At 34.4% G+C, this 18,420-nt stretch overlaps 1 protein-coding gene and 1 long non-coding RNA gene across 11 annotated transcripts in view; one reads left to right on the top strand and one right to left on the bottom strand.

Annotated features, from left to right (window-relative positions):
- Window positions 1-18,420, top strand: part of LOC122524059 — a 143,094-nt gene that overhangs the window by 38,425 nt on the left and 86,249 nt on the right. The gene's annotated exons all lie outside the window — the stretch shown is intronic.
- The window catches only part of LOC122524056 (titin), an 89,570-nt gene that overhangs the window by 37,988 nt on the left and 33,162 nt on the right, over window positions 1-18,420 (bottom strand). For 6 of the 9 annotated variants that reach the window (XM_043646101.1, XM_043646098.1, XM_043646099.1 and 3 more), the window contains 13 exons: window positions 8,587-9,359; window positions 8,000-8,459; window positions 7,802-7,902; window positions 7,537-7,634; window positions 7,217-7,437; window positions 6,620-6,694; window positions 4,855-4,959; window positions 4,464-4,652; window positions 4,186-4,390; window positions 4,017-4,086; window positions 3,031-3,933; window positions 2,619-2,685; window positions 2,073-2,126 (listed from right to left, as the gene is read on the bottom strand). In XM_043646101.1, the coding sequence (XP_043502036.1) occupies window positions 2,073-2,126; window positions 2,619-2,685; window positions 3,031-3,933; window positions 4,017-4,086; window positions 4,186-4,390; window positions 4,464-4,652; window positions 4,855-4,959; window positions 6,620-6,694; window positions 7,217-7,437; window positions 7,537-7,634; window positions 7,802-7,902; window positions 8,000-8,459; window positions 8,587-9,359 (3,321 nt within the window). Of the gene's footprint in view, window positions 1-2,072; window positions 2,127-2,618; window positions 2,686-3,030; window positions 3,934-4,016; window positions 4,087-4,185; window positions 4,391-4,463; window positions 4,653-4,854; window positions 4,960-5,049; window positions 5,102-5,206; window positions 5,462-6,619; window positions 6,695-7,216; window positions 7,438-7,536; window positions 7,635-7,801; window positions 7,903-7,999; window positions 8,460-8,586; window positions 9,360-11,225; window positions 11,664-13,643; window positions 16,824-18,420 lie in introns of those variants that run through there. The other 3 variants (XM_043646106.1, XM_043646102.1, XM_043646105.1) reach the window with 3 other exon arrangements.

Genomic DNA, 18,420 nt, shown 5'->3' with positions numbered 1-18,420 from the left:
AGATTTTATGTGTAAGACGCGATATGTGTTTTTTTTTTCTTTTTTTTTTTATCAATGTGTTAACCTCTACTTCTGCTAATTTATTTTTTTTTTTTTTTGGTTTTAATTTCAACTAGCTTTTTAGTAGTTTTCTTTCCGCCTCCCTTTCCTTTTGCCTACATATATAGATTTATTTATACACTCTTGCATACTTCATGCGACGAATCAGATAGTTATGCTAAAAGAAAGAAAAAACGCTCATACGATTCATTTTACACGAGTCATGGCTAGTGCTTTGTTCGGATATTATGATATATTCATACAATATAATATAATATTAATTATTTTCTATGAGTATATATACATATAATAAATAAATAAAAATTGTCTTGTGTTTTTTTGTGCAAAAGAGTATTTTATAATATTAGTGTAATTGGTCGACATAATTCATGTAAAATGAATCTTTTTTTTTATTTTTTTTTATTTGTTTTTTTTCATACAAGATCGTGCTTTTTATTCAACGAAACGTGAATACAACCTACACGAGCTAGAAAAAAGAGAAAAAAACCAACGAACAATTAAAAACGAACAAAAACGAGTAATACGTGTTTTATGCTGTTTAATAATCGTTTTCCAACGATGTCGTATATATTTTTATTCGATATATTTTTTTATGTATATTTTGTAAAGTATAATATTATATTTGTTAATGATTGTAATGGATCTTTAATAATTCGATTAAAAAAAATTGCTTAGGGGGAAAGGGGCCGATTTTAATTACGACATTTTTGGAATGTTTGTGCTGTGTCATTTATGTACAGGCAAGTGTCATGCGTTGCTTGATAAACAAGTAATATGTGAATGTAGAAATGGAAAATTGTAATGATTGTAAAGAAAAGATGAAAGTTTTTTCAAAGAAGTCAAACCAACATAGACACCAACGGAATAATATCATTGTTATATATTACAAAGTTATTTTTGCAAATTTTATCGTTCTCTACTTAATATATGTTTGATTAAAATTAATACTATCATAGAAGAATAAGAATAAGAATAAGAATAAGAAGAAGAAGAAGAAGAAGAAAAACACACCAAATGTTGCTGTGAATGAATATGTATATAACTTAATAGATAAAATAGTTGGAGAAGTTAATTATATAACTTCTAATAATATTTGGAATTACTTTTGGAATTTTCAATTTTTTTTTTTTTTTTTTTTTTCGTATATGATCATTTGATGATACGTTGACAAGTTAACTATTAGGATTAATGAGAAAAAGAAAGTTCATTGACAAACAACAAATCACTATAAAAGCACCAATTATAATTATTAATTAGTAATTGCATCTACTTACATTTATTTACGTTTCGGCATATAGCGAAGCTCTTTGTTTTTTTTTTTTTTTCATTTTATAGCTGCAATACTACTCGAGGCGTGATTTGGATAAATGGTATTTTGTTGTTTTTTTATTTTTTTGTTGGGAGAATAATTAATAATTTGGATATAATTAGGTTATTGCGCGTGGAAAGCATAGCGGCTTAAGCAGAAATCAAATTGCACTGGAATTTTGATTCGATCATAGTAAAGCTTCATGCAGATCTGAAAGAATAAAAAGATCAAACGTAGAAAAGCGTATCCTTAAAATGATATCAATTTTCTGTTTTTTTTTTTAAACTGGTTAATAAAAATGATTTGTGAATATTATTTTCTATATTTTTTTTTTTCATTTTCTTTTTTTAAATATACAAAATAAATCCACCTTCTCTTTTTTTATCTCGTATTTTTTTTTTTCTTGTGTTCGTAGAGATACGATGGATAAAAAAAAAATAATTATGATAGATAGCGAAATTAATACCATAGTTCAAATTTTAACTTTTATCTAGCAAATTTTATTTACCTATTATATTTATTTTTAATAAAATAAACGTGGTATTAATTACACCATCGCGAATGATGATAAATTATATAATGGCATAATTAATGATAAAAAAAAAAACATAAAAAAAAGAAAAACAAATTGATCGTTTATCCGCGTTTATCAAAATAATGATATTATTAATTAACCCATGCATCGTAACTCGTTCTATCAAACCTTTAATTTCTTGAATATCCTGCTTGAGAATGGCTTTCCTCTCGTCTCTTCTTTCTGCAATCAGAAAATGTTTTCCGTCGTTGCTGTTGCATTTTAAGGGAACAGAGATAAGAAAATACAACAAAGAAATCAAACGCAGGCGGGTTATGGCACAGATATTTGTAATAATATTTATTCAACGATTATAAATATACAACGTAGATAGATAGAAAGAAATAATAATAATTAAAAAAAAAAAAAAAAGAAATAAAACAATTAATATTAAGTTTATCCATTTCACGTTAAGAAGCAACAATCATTTTTTTAATATCAAACATGTTAAACGCTTAATTTAATTAAATACACTTAAGTATATGGCATAATATAATAATAATAATAATTATTATTATTATGATATAACAATAAATTAATAAACGCTTATATTAAGTCATTCAATAAAAATAAAAATAATAAGAAGTAGCGTAGAAAATTAGATAAAAACAATCCATGTACAATTTGGTATAATTAGTTTTAAAAAAAATGTCACACCACGCAATCTAAACTTACCCATGATATGGACTTCTGTCTTATGGACGGCATCGATTCTTTCCATAACGTGTTGCTCGGTCTCAACCTAAAGACATTTTATTATAACAATCGAAAATAATTATTTCAATTAAAACACTTTAAAATGGCCACCTTATATCTACACAATCAAACGTTTTAAAAATATTATTGGTGTTTCTTAATTTAATTCTTAATTCTTGCCTTCCTAACAAAGCCCATAATTATTATTAATCTAAAAAATGATATTTTAATTCATATATCCTAACATATAATTAATAATAATCTTGAATAGTATCATCGCGTACACACATGTTGCATAAGTGGCCATTATTTTTGAAAAAGTACGTTAAGTATAATATTATATTCAAATAAAATTGAAGATAATCATCTCTTGGGAATTCGTAATTCGTACCTCAGTCACTTCAGTGACTTCCCAAGCACGTGGACGGAAGTCCTCAGGTACGAAATGCGTAATAACTTCCTCCACGGTTGCATGTTGCAATTCGATCATTCTCATAAAAGCCCTGAACCCAATAGTCGCTGCTACGATACTTTCATCCGTGGTTGTTTCTTCAGTTAACACTTGACTGATAAGAGGCCCGTGACCTTCGCGTTCGACCAATTGGACTAATGCATTTTGTGCATCGGGTGTTCTCAATGCTGGAAACTTGTCAGTAGTGTAAAGACTCTCGTTTATTTCCGTAACCGAGACACCTTGGCGTACGAGATAACCAATGGTTGCTAATTCTCGTAATGGACTTTCACCAGGTCCAAATTCTTTTGCCTGAAGAACCTCAAGGATTTCTTCAACTTCCCTGGCAATGTGTTCTCTTTCCTTTTCAAGGATTTCTTCAACGGTTATCACCTCTTCCTCGCGTATTCTCATCTTTTCACCTTTCTTCTTTTTCTTGGGCTTTTCTTCAATCATTTCTTCGGTTTTAACCTGTGTTATCTCAACTTGTTGTTGTCCTTGAGTTATAACTTTCTTAGCTTTCTTCTGTTTAGTATCAATTCGTTTGATTTCTTGTACGTCGGTCTCTGTACGTACCTCGGATACAGAAATTGTTTCCATTATTTCACTAGTCGTTTCTCTAGCACGATCAATCGTTCTTTCCACTTTGAAATCAGGTGCAACATCTTCCGGTCTTATTTCCGATACTATCAACGTACTCTCGCGTTCCTCGATTACGGGTTTTGCTTTTTCCTTTGGCCAATCTTTTTCTCGTGGTTTTTTGTCATCGATCTTCTTCATCGAAGCCGTTGCTTCGGTTATCACCGGTTCTTGAACGGGTACGATCTTTTTAGCCCGTGATACCTGCCACAACGTTATCAATGAAAAAATCATTTCATTATTACGATTTCATTTGATTTTTATTCATTGGAAAATATTTCAATTACCTCTTTCGTTCTTTCTTCGAAGGTTGTTGCACTCTCCAGTACTTGTGTTTCTTCGATATCCACGATTTTCCTAAAAATACAAACGTAACAACGTAGATAACGATATTAAATGTTCAGTAATTGTTAAATTATTTTTGGTTATTTATTTTATTTCAAATATTATGCTCACTTGTCTTCGGGTTGTTCTGTACCAATCGGTTCTTCCGTAAAGATTTCTTTCTTATCAACTTTAATGCGTTCCGTTTTAACCTTTTCTTTCAATTCCTTGGCCTTTTTCAATTCTGGTTTCTTCTTTTTAATTACTTTCTTTTGTTTCACTTCGACAACCTCTTCGGCTTCGTCTTCCGACTCCGGTTTCCATTCAATTTCAGTGCCTGACGTTATTAATTATCATTATTAATTTATCAAGAGGGGGGGATTACTATTATAATATTATTATATTCTTACCAGTCACGCGTAATTTTGCTTTTGTTACTGCCAAACCGATATCACTCCTAGCTTTACAAACGTAAGTAGCTTCGTCATCTCTGGTTGCTCTCAAAATGGTCAGAGTAGTTTTCTTCTCTTGATCGATTATACGAATTTTAATATTTTCCGTATTCATTATCAATTTGTCATTTTTGTACCAAACAACGTCTGGGTTAGAAATAAATACGTATCGTTAAATCGTATCAAAAATATAATACATTTCTATTTAACATTTTAATCGGATTTATCGCAGGAATACAAAAATATTTTATATAATTTAAATAATTATTGTAAATTAATTCGTCGTTCTTATCATAGTTAAAAAATGTAATCATTATGTATATGATGTTATTTAATACTAAAATATTACCTGGAACAGGATTACCGGAATACATGCATTCAAATATAACTTTTTCTCCTTCATTAACATAAGCGTCTGTTATTTCTTGAATAAATCGTGGTATGGATTGCGTGGCTGAAATAAAAGTAATCATAAATTTATATCCACATAAAATAATATCGTACGAATTAATCGATATATATATATATATATAATATTTAGTACCTGATTATAATAATGATGATCGCTTGATTGGCATGATCCCAATGTCAGTAATCTGATTAGATGAAAAACACAAACGTACACACACAAAATATCGTGCAAAATATAATGTTTAAATAGAAAGAAATATTTGTCTGTGTTAGTGATGATAATAATATACCTGACATTGTCCCCCTTTCATCTTCACTATGATGATGCTCGTACGTAACTTCTTCTGACGTTGATATGTTGCTCGCTAAACCAAGATTTCCACTGCATTGACTTTCCAAAAGCAAAAATTCTTGCAATTCCTCTTGACTGTCGGCTGTATGCAATTGTTGGAATGCTTCTAACTCAATTTCTCTGGGTTCCAAAGGATACATCCTTGAATCCATGGTCAAATTACCAAAGTGTCGTTCCTTCGACCATCTTGGTACTGGTATTCGAGATTTTGGATAAGTATGATATTTTCTAGCGTGCTCGTATTTAACATTGTCCATTTTTAATTCTTTCCTTGCAGATGAATTTCCTTGCATGGGAATTTTGTTAAATCGAAAATCAAATTTACTTTGATCATTGTTGGACAACGTTTCGTTGTTTTCCTCGATAGGGGATAAATAAAATGCAACTTCGGGTACGTTTAAATATGTTCCACGTTCGACATTGAAATCTGACTGACCTTGAATTTTTCTTTCCAATTTTGGCGGTGGAAATTCATCGAAGTCCAACGTGATTTTCGGTTTAACTTTTTTCATAGTCGCGTCGCCCTTCGCGACAATTTCGTGTAATTCGTTTTTCTTCGTTTTATCTTCGTGTTGATGGGTTACTCGTGTAATATTGATCAATGATTTTTCGTTAGTAGACGTTTGTTTAATCGAAAAAGATGATCTAGTTGGCGATGACGATGATTGTGATTTGTTAGATCTTTGTTTGTTCAATTCTTTGTTAGATTTATTCGACGAATCTATAATACTCGAATGTTGCCCTTTCAATGACGATACTAATCGCGTTTTTATATTTATATTATCATCAGTCAAATGTGTTAATTGTTCAACAAGATTATCGTTAATTTTTGATCTTTGATCTTTTACCAAAACTTTCGAACTCGAAATTTTCATCAGATTTATTTTTCCTTTCGTTTCTTCTTCCGTTCTATCGGATACTTCGATTAAATTATTCGTTTCCTTTTTATCACGTCTCCTATCAATTTTCATATTTTTCATTTGTATTTCGGATTGTTCGTTCAATTGCGAAAGATTCGATTCAATTTTTTGTAACTTTCTGTGCAATTCTTTCATATTATTTTCCGTCATGGTTTTTACGTTAACAGTATATCCCGAATTATCTAAATACGTGTCACCTAATTCGCTTTTCATTTCGATCGAATTCAAACGTTTGTTGGAGACGTACAATTTCTTTGAAATTTCAATCGTATTTTTACTCTCGTCGATAGTTTTCATCGAAACATTTTCATCGGTCGTCCTTGACTTATCTTTTTTCCAAACAATTGTTTTTTTTTTTACACTATCATGATCAATCAAACTGCATTCGGTTTCACTCGGCATGCAATCAGACAATTCCAATTGATTCTTACCTCTTAGTGCTTCTTGCATTTCTTCCATCTGTGTTACCCATTCCGGTTTTCTATATTCTTTCGTTCCGAGAATACCTAACGACATATTATTATTATTATATCAAATGTAATTATTCGTGTCCCTTTCAGTCCCATAATATTTCAAAGCAACACCGCGATTGAAAATTATTATTCGATATAATATTTTATTAAAGCGCAGGAACATTAGCATTTTTTTATTATAATATCATTGATAAATAGAACAAATAAAATAAACAAATAATTGACGACCCTTCGTTTGCTCGAATATTTTTTTTTTTTTTTTTATTATTGGGACTCAAAGGGTTCGACAGATTTTGTTTTCAAATCAAATTTATTTTCGCAAAAGAAATATGAAAATAATAATTGTGCATATAGGATGTAATTGAGTGTTCGTTCAGTGTGATAGAATTATTGTGATAGTCGGATTAGGATTTGGAGGATAATTTAAAAGGTGCTCGATAAATGATTCATTCCGTCCCAATGCAATGTAGAACTGAAAAGAACTAGGATATAAATTAGCGCAAATTTTGTTCGACAATAATTTCATAACATTAATGATTCGATCATGATAATTACCTTCTACGGACAAATACGTAGTTGTTGTTGATACACCGAGTGGATTATGCGCTTCGAATACTATTTCACCGGTGTCATCGGGATAAGTTTCTGCTATTGTTAACACCGAAGTACCATCTTCAAATTCTTCGATTTGAAATTCTTGAGACGATACAATTTCCACTCCTTGTTTATACCATTTTCCTTCTGGCTTTGGCTTCCCTTTGACCTTAACTTCCAATCTACGATAACAAGAAAAAACAGAGTGATTATAAATGATAATCATTTATTTGGATATTTGTTTAATCTGTTTTTATAATTTTTTTTCATATTTTTATTACCTCGTTAATTCTCCATCTTTGGTAGGAATTAACTGAGGAAGTTTCTTTATTATTTCTGGAGCAGATTCCTCTGTATCGGTATCGAATAGAGGTGTCTCCTGAAAATAATTTTTATAAATATCACATATATATATTATATATATTTATTATTAATTTTATTAAAAAAAAAATTATTTTTATATTATTATATTATTTATTTCATATATATATATTTCTTATTAATTTTATTAAATTACTATTATATTATTATTATTATTATAATAACCTTTGGCGATAATAGGTCCTCTTCCGAACCACTTTGTCCTGTGGTAAGGGACGTTGCAATGATCGACGATGCAATTTCTGAATCAGGTACGTACTCGTATGCTGTTCAAATAATAAACGAAACAATAATATTTTTCTAATAATAATTTTAATAAATAATTCATTTTAATAAAATAATAGAAAATGAATGAATAATAACCTTCGACGATAAGTGACGTTGTGCAAACAGCCTCGCCAATAGGATTTGTAGCACGACAGGTGTATTGACCAGCATCCTCTGGGAATACTTCAGTAATAGCAAGACTACATAAACCTTCTGTATCTTGCCAAATAGTTATTTCTTTGCCTTCCTTGATCAACTTGTCATCGTGATACCATTCAACTTTTGGAATTGGTTTACCTTGTACAACGCACGTTAGATTAACACTCTCACCGTCCATCACTCTGACAGGTGATAATCTTTTAACGAATGTCGGTGATATTAATTCGGTAGCTTCTTCCCAAGTTGTTTCGAGAAGATTAACGGTAGCCGTACAGGTAACAGAACCGCCAACATTTTCTGCACGACACGTGTAAGTTCCCGCGTATTCTGGTTTGATTTCTTTAACGAGTAAAACAGATCTGTTTTCTTTCGTTACTATTCTCATCTGTGCGGTAGACTGTTGGGAAACGAACAAAATTGATCTCAAACAGGTTGTTATATTTTTCTTTTTTAATATTTAAAATTTACTAATATCCTAAACAATTGTTTTGATCGATGATGATAATAAGAATGATATAATTTACCTCGAGTGGTCGACTTTCGTAGAACCATTGGAACGATGCTGTCGGATAAGATTCAACACGAGCTTCCATGATAACAACTTCACCTTCCGCTACTATTTGTGGTTGCAAGGGTTCGATAAATCTCGGTGCTTTCACCTCGTCCGTTTTATCTTCCCGTTCCTTGATGGTAACCGAACCGGAACTTCGTGCTTCACCGGCAGGATTTTTAACTCTGACCTCGTATTTTCCACCGTCCGTTTTAACGGGCTCGGGTATCAACAGTTCCGTGGTATTTTCGTAAATTTCTATAACACGATTTTTACCGGGCACAACTTCGATTCCGTTGCGATACCATTTGACTTCGGGTTTCGGTTTGCTTTCGAAATCGGCTGTTAATTTCAATGGTTTACCACGTTCTGCAACTAACGCTGGCAAAGGTTTCGTTATCGTTGGTGCTTGCATTATTTCTGGTTTAGAAACTTTAACTATGTTGCTGATAACCAAATTGGCTCTACATTCTGCCCGTCCAAATTTGTTTACGGCACGTACACGATAAGTTGTTTCATCTTGCGGCGTTGGTTCTAGTATAGTTAATTTAGCTTCTCCCGTTTCCGGATTAAACGTTATTTCCGTACCTTCCTTCGGTTTGATTTCATTTTCATTTCGATACCATTTAACTTCGGGTATTGGTGTACCAGTAACAATGCATTCGAGCGTTGCCGGTTTGTGTTCTTCGACCATGAGTGGTTTGATTGGAATCGGGAAGTGAGGGGCAACACCTTCCTCTTCTTTTTCTATTGAAAAACATTTATTAAACAATATTAACGATCATTTGTAACGTTAAGAAAATCGTGCAGAAAAATCACACGGTAAAATGTGTTAATTAAAAAAAAAAACAGAACAATCTATTACGTGCAAGTATTTTTATTTGTTTATTTGATTTATTTTTTAAACAACGGTTATTAGAAGAAAAAATAAAATGGCGATGGGTTATCTGTAAAAATAAAGATTCTGTTTTAAAAAAAGAAATTATTACGCTGGGAGAAAACATTTTTAAAAAAATGTATATAAGTATTTTTATTATAAAATTAGCGAGAGGAGGTGGTATTGATATTATATTAAGAAAGTTTTGTAAAAAAAAATATAGATGCAGGTATTTCGAAGCGAGTAAAAATGAACACACAAATCACACCATCTTTGATAATATCAGTACCAAAGATGACTAGGTTCACTGTTGACGTTGCAACTCCTGCCGGATTGGATGCTCTGCAAGAATACATTCCTGCATCTTCTTCCTTAACCTTGGTAATTTCCAATGTTGCTGTTGTTTCGAAAATTGTCATAATGTATTTTTCACTGGCGTGAAGTTCTTGTTCATTTCTGTACCAAGATACTTCTGGGACGGGATTACCGACGACCGTGCAAGTAAATTTAGCGGGTTGTTCGAGTTCCGCGATAATCGGTTGCAACTTTTGGATGAACCTTGGCGCAATTTTTTTGTCCTTATCTATGATCGGTATATCAACTTGTGCACGTTGTCTACGCCTACGTTTAGTTTCCTCGGTAACTTTTTCTTCAACAATTTCTTCCTCGACCTTGTAATCGTCTCGGACAATTTCTTCGGGTTTCTTATCGGTTTTGATTATCGTTTCTTTACGAGTTACTTTGAAATCTTGGACAGAAGTAACGTCTTCCGAAATGACTCGCTTTTCCTCGGTTATCAATTGAGGGATAAGTTCTTCTTTAGGTTTATCTTTCTTCTTAGGTTTCTTCAATACCATTTCAGTACTGATTTCTTCTATTTCTTCTGGTTTCTCGGGTAATTCTTCTACCTTGATTGCTTCTGGTTTTGGTTTTTCTTTCTTTTCTGGTTTCGTTGTTACAGTTTCAACTGTTACTTCCTTTATTACTTCAACTTTTTCTACAACTTTGGGAATTGGTTCAGGTTCTTCGGGTTTCTTCGTAACGTCTTCAACAATTTCGATAACCTTTTCGGTAATTTCTAACGGTTTCTCTTCTACCTTCGTTTCTTCCGGTTTTCGTCTGATCTTTCTCCACGATACTTCAGTCTTTTCTACAATTTCTTCGTCTACTTTTTGATCCTCGGGTACTCGTTCAACTTGTACAACATCTTCGATTTTCTTCTCCGGTTTTCTAGCCTTTCGCCATGGCATTTGTTTTAATTCAGTAATTTCTTCGATCTTTTCTTCCGGTTTTTCCGAAATTTTCTCGGGTATTAGAATTTCTTTTTCCGAGATAACAGTCGTTTCTTTGATTTCTTTAGGACGAACAATCTCTTCTGGAGCTTTCTCTTCGGGCTTTTTCCTTTCTACAGGTTTTAATGTTATTTCCTCTTTAGTTTCTTCTTCTTTGGGAAGTCGTTTGACTGGTTTCAACTGTACTTCCTCTGGTTTAATCTCTTCGGGAACCTTTTCTTTTCTAACAGGCTTGAGTTTAACTTCCTCTGGTGCTTTCTCTTCTGGCTTTTTCCTTTCTACAGGTTTTAATGTTATTTCCTCTTTAGTTTCCTCTTCTTTAGGAAGTCGTTTGACTGGTTTCAACTGTACTTCCTCCGGTATAATCTCTTCTGGAACTTTTCTTTTCTAACAGGTTTTAACTTCACTTCCTCAGGAACTTTCTCTTCTGGCTTTTTCCTTTCCACAGGCTTCAAAGTTATTTCTTCTTTAGTTTCCTCTTCTTTAGGAAGTCGTCTAACAGGTTTAATGTAACTTCCTCCGGTTGCACCTCTTCTGGAACCTTTTCTTTCTCACAGGCTTGAGTTTAATTCCTCTTGATTTCTTCTTCTTTAGGAAGTCGTTTAACAGGTTTCAGCTGTACCTCCTCCGGTTGCACCTCTTCCGGAACCTTTTCCTTTCTAACAGGTTTTAACTTCACTTCCTCAGGAACTTTTTCTTCTGGCTTTTTCCTTTCCACAGGTTTCAAAGTTATTTCTTCTTTAGTTTCCTCTTCTTTAGGAAGTCGTCTAACAGGTTTTAATGTAACTTCCTCCGGTTGCACCTCTTCTGGAACCTTTTCCTTTCTCACAGGCTTGAGTTTAACTTCCTCTTTGATTTCTTCTTCTTTAGGAAGTCGTTTAACTGGTTTTAAAGTAATTTCCTCGGGTTGTACCTCTTCAGGAACCTTTTCTTTTCTCACAGGCTTAAGTTTAACTTCTTCAGGAGCTTTCTCTTCTGGCTTTTGCTTATCGACAGGCTTCAATGTAATTTCCTCTTTTATTTCTTCTTCTTTAGGAAGTCGTTTAACTGGTTTTAATGTAACTTCTTCCGGTTGCACCTCTTCTGGAACCTTTTCCTTTCTCACAGGCTTAAGTTTAACCTCCTCTGGTGCTTTTTCTTCTGGCTTTTTCTTTTCTACAGGCTTCAATGTTATTTCCTCTTTAGTTTCTTCTTCTTTAGGAAGCCGTTTGACTGGTTTTAAGTGCACTTCTTCTGGTTGAATCTCTTCAGGAACCTTTTCTTTTCTTACAGGCTTGAGTTTTATTTCCTCTTTGATTTCTTCTTCTTTAGGAAGTCGTTTAACTGGTTTCAACTGTACCTCCTCAGGTTGCACCTCTTCCGGAACCTTTTCCTTCCTTACAGGCTTGAGTTTAACTTCCTCTGGAGCTTTTTCTTCAGGCTTCTTATCTATAGGCTTTAAGATTATTTCCTCTTTGGTTTCTTCTTCTTTAGGAAGTCGCTTGACTGGTTTTAAGTGCACTTCTTCTGGTTGAATCTCTTCAGGAACCTTTTCTTTTCTTACAGGCTTGAGTTTTATTTCCTCTTTGATTTCTTCTTCTTTAGGAAGTCGTTTAACTGGTTTCAACTGTACCTCCTCAGGTTGCACCTCTTCCGGAACCTTTTCCTTCCTTACAGGCTTGAGTTTAACTTCCTCTGGTGCTTTTTCTTCTGGCTTTTTCTTTTCTACAGGCTTCAAGGTTATTTCCTCTTTAGTTTCTTCTTCTTTAGGAAGTCGTCTAACAGGTTTTAATGTAACTTCCTCTGGTTGCACCTCTTCTGGAACCTTTTCCTTTCTCACAGGCTTAAGTTTAACTTCCTCTATAGTTTCTTCTTCTTTGGGAAGTCGTTTAACTGGTTTCAACTGTACCTCTTCCTGTTGTACCTCTTCTGGAACCTTTTCTTTTCTCACAGGCTTCAACTTAACTTCCTCTGGAGCTTTTTCTTCAGGCTTTTTCCTTTCTACAGGCTTCAATGTTATTTCTTCTTTAGTTTCTTCTTCTTTAGGAAGTCGTCTAACAGGTTTTAATGTAACTTCCTCCGGTTGCACCTCTTCTGGAACCTTTTCCTTTCCCACAGGCTTAAGTTTAATTTCCTCTTTTATTTCTTCTTCTTTAGGAAGTCGTTTAACTGGTTTCAACTGTACCTCCTCAGGTTGCACCTTTTCCGGAACCTTTTCCTTTCTTACAGGCTTGAGTTTAACTTCCTCTGGTACTTTTTCTTCTGGCTTTTTCCTATCTACAGGCTTCAAGGTTATTTCCTCTTTAGTTTCCTCTTCTTTAGGAAGTCGTCTAACAGGTTTTAACTGTAACTCCTCCGGTTGCACCTCTTCTGGAACCTTTTCCTTTATCACAGGCTTAAGTCTAATTTCCTCTTTTATTTCTTCTTCTTTAGGAAGTCGTTTAACTGGTTTCAAATGTACTTCCTCTGGTTGAATTTCTTCTGGAACCTTTTCCTTTCTAACAGGTTTTAACTTCACTTCTTCCGGTGCTTTCTCTTCCGACTTTTTCCTTTCTACAGGCTTCAATGTTATTTCCTCTTTAGTTTCTTCTTCTTTAGGAAGTCGTCTAACAGGTTTTAATGTAACTTCCTCCGGTTGCACCTCTTCTGGAACCTTTTCTTTTCTCACAGGCTTCAACTTAACTTCCTCTGGAGCTTTTTCTTCAGGCTTCTTATCTATAGGCTTTAAGATTATTTCCTCTTTGGTTTCTTCTTCTTTAGGAAGTCGCTTGACTGGTTTTAAGTGCACTTCTTCTGGTTTAATCTCTTCAGGAACCTTTTCTTTTCTTACAGGCTTGAGTTTAACTTCCTCTTTGGTTTCTTCTTCTTTAGGAAGTCGTTTAACTGGTTTCAACTGTACCTCTTCCTGTTGCACCTCTTCTGGAACCTTTTCTTTTCTCACAGGCTTCAACTTAACTTCCTCTGGAGCTTTCTCTTCTGGCTTTTTCCTATCTACAGGCTTCAATGTTATTTCCTCTTTACTCTCTTCTTCTTTAGGAAGTCGTTTGACTGGTTTTAATTGTACCTCTTCAGGTTTTACCTCTTCCGGCACCTTTTCTTTTCTCACAGGCTTAAGCTTAACTTCCTCTGGTGCTTTTTCTTCTGGCTTTTTCCTATCTATAGGCTTCAATGTTATTTCCTCTTTAGTTTCTTCTTCTTTAGGAAGTCTCTTGACTGGTTTTAACGTAATCTCCTCCTGTTTAACCTCTTCTGGAATCTTTTCCTTCCTAACAGGTTTCAATTTCACTTCTTCTGGTGCCTCTTCTTCAGGTTTCCTTCTGACTACAGGCTTCAAAGTTATTTCCTCTTTTGTTTCCTCCTCTTTTGGTATTCTTTTAACTGGTTTTAGCATCACTTCCTCTTGTTTTGTTTCTTCTGGTACCTTCTGTTTCTTAATCAATGTAATCCTAGCTTTTTCTTCTGTTTCTTCAGGTGTTTCCTTTTCTTTAGGAATGATTTCAGTTGGTATTTCAGTTTTACTTTCCGTTATTGGTTTAGTCAATGATTTTTTTCCACGCCTCCAAGGAAGTTCCGTTTTGTCTTCAACCTTTTCACCATTTACCAATTTTTCCGTACTTTCTGGTTTCAATTGTTCTTGCTGAGTAGGTACGACAGGTTTAAGCGTTGGTCTTTCCATCTCTTCCTGTTCTAATGGCCTACTACTACGTCTGGTAGGTTTTAAACTCAATCTTCTAAAATCTTCGACAACCTGTTCGTCTTTTTTAATCGATTGCTTCGTTTCTTCCACTTTCGAAGGTACCACCTCCTCAGTTTTGGCTACTTCTTGCGTAACTTTCTTTTTCATTTCACGACGCCAAGGTGCAGTAGAAGTTTCGACAGGTGCTTCCTCTTCCAATGGTTTTTCCTCGAGTTTAACTGGCATCGTAATTTCTGTTTTCTTACGTGGCTTTTCTTCTTCCTTTTCTTTTTCTAAAGGTTTTTCCACTGGCTTCTTTAATTTTTTATCACGTAGCCAAGGAATTGTAGATACTTGCTCGCTAGGTGCTTCCTCTTCTTCTTCTTTTTCTTTAGGTGCCAATTCTTTCTTTGGCTTTTTACCTCGAATCCATGGAACAGCTGTTTCCTTTTGAACTTGTTCAGTTTCTTCCACTTTATCAGTTGTTAATTTTGTAATATCTTCTTCCTCAACGTAAGGTGCTTTTTCTATCTTTTTCTTTCCTCGTATCCATGGAACAGCTGTTTCCTTTTGAACTTGTTCAGTTTCTTCCACTTTATCAGTTGTTAATTTTGTGATATCTTCTTCCTCAACGTAAGGTGCTTTTTCTATCTTTTTCTTTCCCCTTATCCACGGTACTGGCTTTTCTTCTTTAAGTTCCTTCTTTTCAGTTTCCTCTTCTCTTTCAATTCTTAGAGTAGCTGCATCTTCCTTTTCCTCGAATGGTACTTTGTCTTTCGGTTTTTTCAGTCCTCTCAACCATGGTACACCTTCTTCAATTTTACGTTCCTCTACCGTGGTATCTTTTTGAAGCCTTAAGAATTTACTGTCTTCCTGTTCTTCGACACTTTCCACAACTTTGTCATCGACTTTTTGTAATTCTATCGTCTTCGTGATTTTCTTCGTCGTTTCTTTCTTCTCTTCTGGTTTGACCGGTTTCAATTCTATTTCTTCTAAAGTTTCCTTAGTTATTTCTTTTTTGTCAAGCTTCGTTTTCTTCAACGTCACCATTTCTTCCGTCCAAGGTTTCGTCTCGGTTACCCGTGGCTTCCTTTCGATCTTTTTCAATTTCGATTCAGTTTCAACACTTTCGTCGGTTTCCGAAGTTACGGTCAGTCTCGTTTCGTCATCTCGTTCAGTATACCGTACAGTTTCTTCTTCCGATGTTAATTTCCTTTCAATTGTTGGTTTCTTAACATCGATCGTTTCTTTTTTCGGTGCTTTCAAATCAACCTTTTCTATTTCTTCTTTCGGAATGTCTTTTTTATCCTTAGGCTTAGCCTTTTTCAAGGTAATTTTTTCTTCGGTCCAAGGTTTAGTTTCTATATCTTCCTTTGACAATTTTCTCGTTTCTTTGACCTCGGTAGAAACGCGAATTAATTTGCTACTCTCCTCGTCCCGATATTCATCTTTAGATTCTTTAATAACCGGTTTAAGATCAACTTCTTCAAGTTCCGGTTTTTGTATTTCCGTTTTAACGGGTCTCGATGGTTTCAATTCAACAGTTTCTGGTTTTTCTTTGATCAACTCTTTTCTTTCAACCTTAGCCCTCTTCAAAGTTACTTTCTCTTCGGTCCAAGGTTTAGTTGGTTGTTCCACTTGTTCAGCAATTATCTTTTCCTTCGTAATCCTCTTTTCTTCGGTTTTCTTAGATACATCCAAAAGTGTCGTATCTTCTTGTTCAACGTATTCCATCTGTTCATCCTTCGTCGTGGTGACTGTTTTCTTCGAAATTGGTTTCTTAACTGGTTCATCTTTCCTGAGAATCGTTTCATCAACTTTACGTGACAATTTCAAACGTTTATCATCATCTTCCTCGACGTACAATTCCTTAGAAGTTTCCTCGAAACGCGAAACTTCGGATACTTCTTTCTTTCCCAAAGTAACATCCTTGATTACCGGTTTCAACGTCACAGTTTCTTGACTGGGTCTTCTTATTTCTTTTTTATCAATCTTCGTAGGTTTAAGCTCGACTTGTTCCAACGTTTCCTTAGGAATGTCGCGTATCTTGTGCGATGTCTTTTTCAAAACGATTTGTTCTTCTATCCAAGATTTCTTTTCACCCTCAACAACATCAACTACCGATTCGTCCCTAGTTTTTGTTTTATCTTTTCTCCATGGCGTTGTTACTTGGGTAAGTCTAGGTCTATGACTAACACGACCTCTGCGCCAAGGTAAAGTTTCATCACCGGGTTGAAGAGGTTTATCAAGTGGTAAACCTTCATCATCCAGTATCAATGGTTCTAACACTACATCCTTCCCTTTTTCAATACCATCCACAAATTTATCCCCAGCCTTATAACCTGGCCCAGATTCTGTTGGGACTTCGTAATAAGTCCCTTTCCTTTCTGAAATTTCATAATCAATTTATCGATCGATAATTTCGTATCATATAACGTTCTAATACGATTGAACACTCTGATGCATTTTTAGGAAAAAAAAAAAAACAGAAAAAAATTTATTTGCATTGTGGTAGCATATCAAACGACATTTTATTAAAAGACAACAATTGCAAAGCAAAACAAACAACACACCGACGACGTTAAAGTAAATAATAATCAAATATTTTATAATAACAGTTTAATAATATGTTTTCGCAATACTAAATAATATTTTCGTTAAAACGTAACGTAACGTAACGTAACGGGTGTTCTCAAATTATAACGCAAAGAAAAAAACAAGAAAACGAAAAAAGCGATAGGGGGAGGGGAGACTGGAGGGGCGGGTGGAATCGAAAAGTAGTCTCGCATTGTAATTTTGGGCACTAGGAATATGTTATTGGAGCCAAATTAAGTACGTAATAGTCAGAGAAATAAATATTAAGGCAAATCGCCAAATGTGTCGACCTTCGTACGAACAAAATTTTAATTGAAATTATTCAAAACGTTTTGGGATCGTACCCATTGATCTATAGGTAAGATGAGACAACGTTCCAACAATAAGAAAAGGGAGTTGGGGGAAGGGGGATGGGGAGGGGCTAGGGGGGAGGAGGGGTGCTGACATAAGTAAAGTAGAAATAGTAGTGTACGAATAATAAAAGGTAACGCAGGTATATTACATTTCCTCGGTTATAAACTAAGAAGAAATAAAAGTGACAAGGAGTGAAAGTGGTGGTGGGGGTTGGGGGCAGAGGGAGGGGGAAGCTTTGGTCATGATGCATAAAACGATGTTTGCAAGATCCGAAGGTTGGACAAATCTCTAAGAAATAGAGTGTAGTGGGGATGACTCGAGACGTACGATGACGTCTTACACACACAGACAACACACACACACTCATACACGCACACAGAGTTCTGACTCCGACATTAGGCTACCCTTAATAGTCATCTACTGGAAGCCGGAGATGAAGAAGCTTAAGGAGGAAGACTCGTGCAACGTTGGGAAGAAAAAGAAATGAATTTTGCATGCATTTAAACCTATGATTTTTCTGTTTTTCCATCCGCAAAGTGTTTTTTAAGTATGCGTATTTAAAATCGTGCTTCGTTAAAAGTATTCAGTCAACGTATACAGTGTGTGATGTGTAGATGTGTGCGCGTGTGTTTTTAAATGGGACTTTTTAGTGAGACAAGTTGTGTGACAGTGGGTTTTTTTTTGAAATTCTTTTCTGACAGTTTCGGCCGCCTTCGATTGAACCGCACACGCGTTTTCGTCATTTAATTTAGTTTAGTTTTGTTTTGTTTTGTTTTGTTTTGTTATTTTTGGGAGGGGGGGTTCTTTCCCGATGGAGAATTATTTTCGTCGTGTTAGGGTTCAATCGAAGTGCGGCCGTATTTGAACTGGACACGACTGTTCTTAATTTGTGATTGACCGTTGCGAAGATAGTGCATCGGATTGTTCAAATTAATTTCGTTTTATCCTTGTAGGAAGTGGTGCTGCGAAATAGAATTTGTACGCGAAGAAGAAGAAGAAGAAGAAGAAGAAGATTTGTTTTTATTTATTTTTTTG

Source organism: Polistes fuscatus, unplaced genomic scaffold, assembly GCF_010416935.1.
Source record: "Polistes fuscatus isolate 324 unplaced genomic scaffold, CU_Pfus_HIC Scaffold7, whole genome shotgun sequence".
Taxonomy (NCBI): Eukaryota; Metazoa; Arthropoda; class Insecta; order Hymenoptera; family Vespidae; genus Polistes; species Polistes fuscatus.
This window is presented reverse-complemented; position numbering and strand designations above follow the sequence as displayed.